Source organism: Cynara cardunculus, assembly GCF_001531365.2.
Source record: "Cynara cardunculus var. scolymus isolate 2C chromosome LG 6, CcrdV1, whole genome shotgun sequence".
Classification (NCBI taxonomy): domain Eukaryota; kingdom Viridiplantae; phylum Streptophyta; class Magnoliopsida; order Asterales; family Asteraceae; genus Cynara; species Cynara cardunculus.
This window is the reverse complement of record NC_037533.1, coordinates 17,179,528-17,189,636: the sequence shown is the minus strand read 5'-3', so window position 1 is coordinate 17,189,636 and position 10,109 is coordinate 17,179,528. Positions and strand designations below refer to the sequence as shown.

At 36.1% G+C, this 10,109-nt stretch overlaps 1 protein-coding gene across 1 annotated transcript; it reads left to right on the top strand.

The window, feature by feature from the left end:
• Positions 1 to 2,794: 2,794 nt before the first annotated feature.
• LOC112514402 (NAD(P)H dehydrogenase (quinone) FQR1) lies at positions 2,795 to 9,561 on the top strand. The gene is made up of 4 exons (XM_025120852.1): positions 2,795 to 2,934; positions 7,196 to 7,289; positions 7,994 to 8,256; positions 9,122 to 9,561. The coding sequence occupies exons 1-4, from the start codon at positions 2,912 to 2,914 to the stop codon at positions 9,351 to 9,353; spliced, it is 612 nt and encodes a 203-aa protein (XP_024976620.1). The 5' UTR covers positions 2,795 to 2,911; the 3' UTR covers positions 9,354 to 9,561.
• Positions 9,562 to 10,109: the final 548 nt, after the last annotated feature.

Below are 10,109 nucleotides of genomic sequence, written 5' to 3'. Positions count from 1 at the left end.
CTTCAAATTTATATTTTATTCAAAAATAAAAAATCATCGTTTTCTCAAAATCACATAAGACCATATTATAACAACGACTGAGATAAAAGAATAAAATGAAATATTAAAATCTAGATGTATCTCGTTATATTGCGCGAGTACCCTTCTAGTATATATATATATATATATATATATATATATAATTTTTTAAACATTTTACATAATTATATAATTATCTTTTTGAAAACCCTAAATTTTAGTCGGTCGTACTCTAATCTAATTTCTAAACCTACTATTAATTTTCACCGATTGAGTTCATCCTTAAAACCGATTGAAAATATATCCTCAAAATCGATTGAAAATATAATTTTTTTGAATATAACTATACCCGAACCCTACTGACCCTAACCCGACCAACACAAACCAAAACTGATAAAAAATCCAATAACGCAAAATTCGAAAACTTGCTTTTCATATCTAAAATCCGATCAGATTTTTAATTTTCCCATCCAAAGCCACCTAATATTAAAACATAAAATATCTCCCCCCTAAATTATTGTAGGGAAAAGTTCAAAAAAACCCAATGGACTTTACTATTTGGAATGATTAAGTCCTTGAACAATTTTTTAGAACAAATAAATCTTTGAACATTCTAAAATATGTTAAATAAGTCATTAGACTCCACAAAACCTATTAAATAGATCCTTATTCCTTAAAATCTTAACCTGCAACCTGGATAGAAGGTAACTTAAATTAAAAAAAAAAAACTTAAAAAATCTTAAAAGTAAGACTACTCATCTCCCCCTCTCGTGACCACCGCTCCCTTCCCGTCTCCTTCTCCCTCTCGCACAACATCGTCTCCTTCTCCCTCACATCGTCGTCTCCCTCGACCCCATCGTCGCCGCACCACCGCCGCACCACCCTCGTCGTCGCCGCACCACCGCCGCACCACCCTGTAGTTGTAGATTGTGGGACATATCAGGCATTCCTTGTGTGCATTCCATTGCTGCCATACACTTTATCAATAAGGATCCAGAGGATTATGTTAGTAAATGGTTTACTAAGGATCTCTTCAAAATGGCCTATGAGACTATAAGACCATTGAATGGGAGCAACATGTGGACTCCAACACCTTACACCAAACCAAACCCACCTAAGGAAAGAAGAATGCCTGGTAGACCATCCATCAAAAGAAAAAGATCAGAATATGAGAGTTAAAGTACAAGGGTGACTCGATCTGAGAAGACAATGACATGTAGCAATTGCTTGGAAACGGGACATAATGCTAGGACTTGTAAGAATGAAAAGAAGAACCCACCACCTAAACTTGTTAAACCAAAAGGTAGACCAAGACTCAACATTCCAAAACCGACTACAACAAGAAGAGCCAATCAAGGTGGAAGAGGCAATAGAGGTGGAAAAGGCAATAGAGGTGGGAGAATACCATCATATGTAGGGGTCTCTTATAATCCAGTCACGGGAGAAGCAATGATTGGGGTAAGCCATTATTTGTTTTTCAGATTCAAGTAACATTTTTTATGACTATTGCTTACACTTTATTTTCATCATTAAAGACATCCTCAGGTGTGCCACAACCAGCATGGCCCGAAGACATCCTACCGTATTCAATTTCAAGAGAGGCTGTTGTTAACGATGAAGACCGTGATGAAAGTGATACTACTGTTGGTGATGAAGAACATCATGAAAGTGATGATGTTGTTAGACATCAAGAAGGGTTACAAGAAAGTCAAATGGCTATATCTCCACCAGAATTTAATGATGCAAATGAAGAATAGTTCATAACATGACCTTAACATAGATTAGGCATTACTTTGGTATATTTTAGCGCAATTTTTGGTATATTTTGGCGTAACTTTTGGTATATTTGGCGCAATTGTTGATATTTTTTGGCGCAACTTTTGGTATATTTGGCGCAATTGTTAGTATTTTCTTTGCGCAAATTTTGTTACATATTTTGGTTAAACTTTTGGTATATATTTTGGTTTAACTTTTGGTAAAATTGTGCCCAAAATTTGTATGCAGATTATTATGCTTTGGATACAATTTTTGTATATTTTGCGAATAGTAATGAGAATGATATATTTGTTTTATTTTTATAAATGTAAGTACTTTTTTCGTTCAAAAAATATTTATGGACTTGATCGTTCAAAATATGAAAGTCCATTGGTTTTTTCGGATCTTTTCCACTAACAAAATGTATTTAACAGATTTTAGAAAGTCTAAGGACTTATTTAACATGTTTTGTAAAATCCACTGACTTATTTAACAGGTTCTAGAATATCCAAGGATTTATTTGTTTAAAAAAATTGTTCAATGACTTAATCGTTTCAAATAGTAAAGTTTATTGGATTTTTTTTGGACTTTTCCCAATTATTGTACTATAATTCATTTTAAAATGATAAAGCTGGCGTCATTTAAATACAACTTTTAATTTTAAAATATAAACTCAATAAAACCATTTAATTAATCACTAAATATCCAAAATATGATTCAAATGGGTACACCTGATCGAACCAGACCCGACCCGTTTACAATCGTAATAATTATGGTTGTGTTTAGAGAGACGTCTTTAACAATGAAAAATGATGGTGGGCGTGACAACAACATGCCATCATTACACACGCATATATATATATACACACACACAAATCTATATCTATATATGTTAATAAATGCCTCCGCTAATACGACGTCGTTTATGTCAGGCAATTCAACGAAAAAAAACCCAAAGTGAAATTGCCAGCTGGCCCATCTGTAATTAATGCAAAAAAAATTGTAGTATAAATACGAGAACCCCATCGAGGTTAGTGCTCATCGTTGCCCAGTCAATTCAATCAATCGTCAAAGCTTTACAGAACTTCTCATCAGTGCTTGACCGGCAAACACCTTCCGAGGACTCTCATCATCATCAATGGCTACAAAAGTGTATATTGTGTATGTTTCACTTTCTCTCTCACTAGATATGATGTTTTCGTTGTTGATAATTGTTCATTTTTCTTCGATTTTACGCAATTTTAGTTAAGCGATTTGGTTTTATTAGCTGTTGAACAATCTACTAGTTGTTGTGGATCAGTGGATGATTTTTGTTGTTTAGATCGGTTGATTATGATTGTGGTTTGAATTTTGTAGAGTCCTTTTTGAATTCGGAGTATTGATGATTGATTATGTGCGGTTTAAGTGCAGAATTGCGTAGAGAAAGTGGATATAGATGTGTACTTTTGAGCGCATTAACTACTAAATGCCTTCAATCTGTAAGAAATGGATCTAGGTTAGATATGTGTATCTATGATTCAGAAATATGCTAAATTGCTAATTAAGGGATCTCACTTTTTGATCAATGAGGAAGTAGATAAAGGTCTAGTGTAGTGTTAAGACTTTTGGGAAGTGTTAAAACTTTTATTTAGGTGTTTTTATAAAATGGTCCGATGATGTGACATCTGATTGATGATTGAGATATTGCTAGAATATTGAATTGTAGTGCAAGGAAACACGAATGGATAAGTTTTCTTAAGAATCGAAAAATAATAAACCGAATTGACGTTAGCGGTAGGAAAATTGACTAAGAACAATGTTTTGATAATCCTTTGATGGCAAAGTATAGCTGGTGCAAGAAACTTTTAACATTGTAAAAGGATTTAGGCAGGAGTGGACCCACATGGAATGATACCGTGACACGTGCCACAACTTCATGGTTCCATCGTAGGGGAAAAATTATATTTCTAAAGGTGCCATCGTATTGTTTTGTTAGGTGTCACCATATAGGTTTTGAAATTAATAGGTTAACACAAGACTTTAATGGTTGAGATGAGAAACGCTTCTGCCTTTGTAAAAAAAGCATGTTCAAGTCCAATATATGTTGTTTGTTAGCTTAAATGTGTTGGTGTCTTTTCACATACCTTGTTTTTAAAAATATAAGTAGACATGACTGGAACATGGGTCTATTTTATGTAAGGGCAAGGAATCAACCAACAGATCTATAAAAATGTTGTCAATTTTTTTAGATATTTTTTTACAGTCAAATTGTGGCATCACTTGAAAAAATTTCTAGGTCCACCTCCGTTTAGGTGACTGACTAAGATATTGCTAATGGTGCTTAATTAGAATAAATATCGTTGCTGGTATAGATGATACACTACCATTCAGAATCTTACTGGATGGTAAACACCAATTGAAGAGTCCCTTTTAATTGAATATATCTTATTTTTCACCACAAAGATGTAGAGCATATTCATTCTTTTGAGTTGCTCAATATAAATATTTTTCAAATAAATGATTACCAACACTCCAGGAAAGTCACAATGCTTGCATATAAAATTACAAAGGGGTTATTAAGGTTGATAATTATTAAATTTATTGTGCTTGTTACATGTGCATTTCTTTCGAAGGGGACAGTGAAGGGGAGATAATGTGGATGACATTTTACCTGCTGTTTCATGAGTGAAACATGTTTTGTTTTTCTGGTTCTACTGTTCACAATGTGTTTGTACCTGTTAGAGTCCCATAACGGCTGACTTGGACCATTTCTCTTGAATATATGTTGGAACTTCCCTTCTGTCCGTATGGGCTCTTTTGGAGAGTAACGAATGAGGTTCCACATATTCTCACATGGTATTAGAGTCAATGATCACTTTAGGGACTCCACACTTTGGGACAACATGTGTACGTTTAGCCTCTTGTGGAGGCATGTTGGAGCCCACATCGGCTAGATTTACCATTTCCCTCGATATATGTTCAAACCTCCATTCTCTCCTCAAGGGCTCTTTTGGAGAGTAATCTAATGGGATCCACATATTCTCACAGTACCATAGTTGAATGAAGGCTTGAAGTCGGTATAGTGGTCTGCTGCATTCTTGATGCTACAGAGAGAACAGAAGTATATAATGTTTTATATACAGAAAAACTCACACACTCACTATTGGTGAGGCTTGAACACTTGACCTCGAGGAAGGTTGGGCTCTACCGATAACTAGGGTACCAATTTTCTGGTTGGCAGTGTTATGTTCACATGGTCCGTATGGATTTTGTATCCAGTCTCTTATTTTGGTTAAGCTTTTGTCCTCTACGTGGGTTAGTAACCAGTGTTTGTATAATAACAAAATGAAGCTAACAGATCCAGGGGTTCTTTGGTTGAATGACCTTCTATCAGGTTTTTTTAATCCATAACTTTCTGACATTTGAGGATGTCTCTGCTTAACAGAAGAATGCCACTTCCATACACAAGAATGCCTAGAAACTTGTCACAACGTCATAGATTTAAAAAGCACTTGTCAGAAGGTCATGGATTTAAAAAACACTTGTTAGGAGGTCATTTAACTAAATAACTGATAGATGCAATGCACAATTGGTGATGTAAATGCATTTGGTAGTCATGCCAAATATAGCTCCTATCAGCTCATGTATATCTAACATCAAGGAGTGCAGTAGCATGATCTAGACCTTAAATTTGATTGTGTTGCACCAGAAGCTTCCCAAAATAAACCATTCCATGAATCCTAGACTTTCTCTTTTGGCCAAATCAATGGCTATAAGTTAACAAAATTTCTGCTTTGCAGACATGCTTGGACAACTGCATACGCTTTTCTTCTTTCTGTATGGTTTGTTTGTTGTTTGTCTGTCTGTCTTGATTGTTATTGCTTACTTCTAACTCATGTCCAAATTTTATCACTGCCTTTCGTATTTGTAAGTTTTTCTTATGTTCTTCCTCTGTAATTTTTTTGAGGAAGCTTTACCTTTCTTTACGCACACTTTATACAAGTTGGGTCTTCACGGAAACAGCCGCTCTACTCTTCGAGGTAGAGGTCAGGTCTGCGTACAAACCAAACCCCCACCCCACCCCGCCCCAAGACCCGACCTCTGGGTGGGACTTACTTGGTTTGTTTGGTTTGGTATGGAGACAATTGGATGGATGATTAACAATTCTTCTCTAACCTTCTATGGGTTGTTATCTAGGTGTCTATTTCCAATTTCCTGTGTTTTGATAACTAGCTCCATTGGGATTTTCGACCTTATATTTGTATCACAGGAACGTACCTGAAATTGCATGAGGCAATATCGGATAAAATGATTGTCATGACTAACTTTTCCTTGAAAAGCACAATACATCCGTTTTCTTTTCTTTCTAGATAGCAGCTTGATGCCACATAGCCATATATTCACTACCGTCTCATTCCATGTCTGAAAATTTAGCATATCTACCTCTCTCTTTCTAGTTGTATTGCTTTCATTTACTCATATCTAGCTTTTCAAATTTTAGCATATTTTTATTTCTCCCTTTCACACACTTTTTACTAGCCGGAGGGTTTTCACAAAAACAACTGCTCTACTCTTTCGGGTAGACGTCAGATGTACGTACATCTTAACCCCCCCTACCCACCTCCGGGTGTGATACACATACACTGGGTGCATTTGATTTGGTTTCTCTATATCATATCATGGGCTGGCTTTGTGGAAACAATGATGTTACGACAAGATAAGCGTTCATGAATCAACAGTAGATGTTTTAACTTAGAATCTCAATAACAATTACAGAAATTTACATGCTATCTCACCACTAAATGCGGTGTTAAGTTTTAAGCTTCGTCTTTTCCATAGTGAAAATACATTTTTGCATTGTAGTGTTGAGAGAGTTTGATAAAAAATAGAGATTAGAGGGTATAAGAGAAAAAAACAGCGGTCAGATAAGAAAGGAAAGAAGAACGCAAAGGGTGGGGGTGATTATGGACTTATGGTAGCAGAATATATAAATATACCTTTATTTCATGGGGATAGTTCATATATACATATATATTATTATATCATCTCTGTTTTTTTCATTATATGACTTGTACACCTTGAAGCAGAATAAGCACTGATAAGTAATACGTCCTTAAAATTGAATTGAGATTTCTTCCCAAAAAAAGTGTCTACGTATCTATTTTAGTTTGTCTCTAAATTAAGTGTCCGTTTTCATAAATAAATGCCTACTTCCTGTTCCATCCTCAATTATGAGATGGAGAATTCATTACTCCCTCTATTATTAAGGGTAAAATTGTCAATTAGTTAATTAAAAAGTGTAATAATAACTTCTTTTTAAAACTGTGCGCCTTTTTTCTTCATTTTGGACATTTATTTGAGACAGACGGAGCAGTTGTTTTACTGTATCTGCTTTATTAACAATTGTGTAGGTTACTGAGGGGTTAATTCTTGGTTGTGGCAGGTACTACTCCATGTATGGACATGTAGAGAAGCTAGCTGAAGAGATAAAGAAAGGGGCTGCTTCTGTTGAAGGAGTTGAAGCCAAATTATGGCAGGTACATGTTTATTGCAATACTATAAGTTACTAATGTCTTTCTTAGTACTTATGTGTCCGAGGATAGGGAAAAGCACAAAACACACAAGAAAAACAAACCCGTAAACATGAATATATATATATATATATATATAGAGAGAGAGAGAGAGAGAGAGGTTGGTTCGAGGGAAAACCCCCAAAAAATTGTAAAACTCAGGAACACTGTAATAACCTTTCATCTATACGGTATGCACATGTGTGTACAAGTAATTGAAGAGGTTTCCTGGTTTTTATGCACGTGTGCATGTTATGTACATGTGCGTCCTGGAAAAATTACTTATAAATTACTTGTATACACAAGTGCATACCGTACAAATAAACGGTTACTGAAGTGTTCCTTAGTTTTTCATTTTTTTTGCGGTTTTCCCTTGAACCTGATCCTATAGAATATTTGTACATGATTATAGGAAGGTTCAAATGAGGACCATAAATGTTTTGAGAAGCTGATAACCAACTATTCATGCTTTATTCATAATGAATGTCATGACAAATATTCATAATGAGTAGTATCCATGAATATTCAGGGTAATTCATCATTACTAATACATGAAATAGTTGATCTTGAGATTCTCAAAATATTTATGGTTCTCATTTTGAACTTTTGTACATGATTATTTGCAAATATATTCTATTTGCCTACTCAAATTACATTTGTTTGGGATGCAGGTCCCTGAGACTTTGCATGAAGAGGTGCTCGGGAAAATGAGTGCACCTCCTAAGAGTGATGTACCAATAATTACACCAAATGATCTCTGCGAAGCAGACGGATATGTTTTCGGCTTCCCCACAAGATTCGGTATGATGTCTGCCCAGTTTAAAGCGTTTTTTGATTCTACCGGTGGTCTTTGGAGAACACAGCAGCTTGCCGGCAAGCCTGCTGGTATCTTCTATAGCACTGGATCTCAAGGTGGTGGCCAAGAAACCACTGCGTAAGTCTCTGTTATCCAAAATGATTATTTACTTTTTAGTTTTGTGAGAATATCAGGAACCCCATTATATTAAGCAGAAATGGTCTAATTTTAGCCAATGGTGGAATCTAACACGCCCCTCCCTTAGGAGTTAGAAGTTAGATGGACACAGATTGTCCCATAGTGTGAAGAGGGGGCTAGACAAGTACAAATTTCCTTAAAGCGGTAGACCTTGATTATGATACCATGTGAGAATATGTGACATCGCATTAGATTACTCTCCATTAGAACTCTTGACGAGTACAAATTGCACAGTGTGGTACACCTTGATTCTAATACCATGTAAGAACTCTTGACGGGTACATATTGCCCAGAGTGGTAGACATTGGTTCTCATATCATGTGAGACTATGTGACATCCCGTTAGCTTATTCTCCAATAGAACTCTTGATGAGTCAGATTCAGGGCCTTGGTTCTGATACCAAGTGAGAATATTTGGCACCCTGTTAGATTACTCCCGGTAGAACTCTTGACGAATACAGATTGCTCAGAGTGGTAGACCTTGGTTTAGATACCATATTACCATGTGAGAATATGTGGCACCGTGTTAAATTGTTGTAATCGTCCATTTATTCCCATCTATTAGATCATCTAATATCACGGCTGATAGGGTGTTCTCTAGTTTTTCATTTATTTAGAGATTCCATTGAACCTCATTCTCTCTCTCTCTCTCTCTCTCTATATATATATATATATATATATATATATATATATATATATATATATATTCAGGAGAGATGTTCCAGTTCTAGGCGATGTGGAACTCTTACAAGTTTTATTCTACTTGATATCATTTTTCATTCTAATACTTGCTATTCGGATCCCAGTTTGACCGCCATCACTCAATTGGTTCACCACGGAATGATCTTCGTGCCAATCGGATACACATTCGGAGCCGGCATGTTCGAAATGGAGAAAGTGAAAGGTGGAAGTCCTTACGGCGCCGGAACTTATGCCGGAGACGGATCTAGACAACCTTCCGAGCTCGAACTCGAGCAGGCGTTTCACCAGGGAAAACACATCGCCACCATCACCAAGAAACTCAAGGGAGTCGCATAATCCATTTTTGCGATCTCGATACAAAACTCAAGAAGGATTACATTGTTTTCTTTTTATAGTTCCATTTCCATATATTTCTATGTGATTGCAAAAAAGGGTGGTTGTTCTTTTAAACACACATTTGTATGTCTTTTATGTTGCTAAAGTTGTAATATCTTGTATCCTTCATTCATAAGAACCAATAAATATGCTTGTTGCTCATATTACATTACTCCTTTTGTACCTCAAAAATGGCAAATCTTTATCTTTACAACAAGAAATTGGAAAAGACATCTTTGGGGCCCAACTATGGACATTTTTTGTTGAGCAGATGCACCTTTAAGTTGAATCAAAGACTTACAACGTCGCATGATTTGTTTTAGGCCGAATTCCCCAGTTTCGTTGGACTTTTTCGGTTTTTTTTGGTTGATGTCCCTTATATTTTCTCGGATAGATAAATAGACACATCTTATTGCACTGATCGGGGGCGTGGGATTGATGTGAGGGGGGCAGGGATGGCTTTATTTCTGGGAGCGAACTCCGGGAGAAAGATTCCCCTTTTATGTGGAAAAGGCAATGAATTGGGATTTCCCTATTGGTCCAGGTCATTTCGGATATCTTGTAGAACCTGTCAGAGTTTAGTGCGCGTGCCTTTCATATCCAAATTTTTTTTACTTGCTAAAATCGGTCAAGCGAATGCACGGGACCCCATTGGGGTCCTCGTAGGTCTACCCCTGTTGGGGTTTTTTACCAACAGATTCGGTAAGCATTGACCGC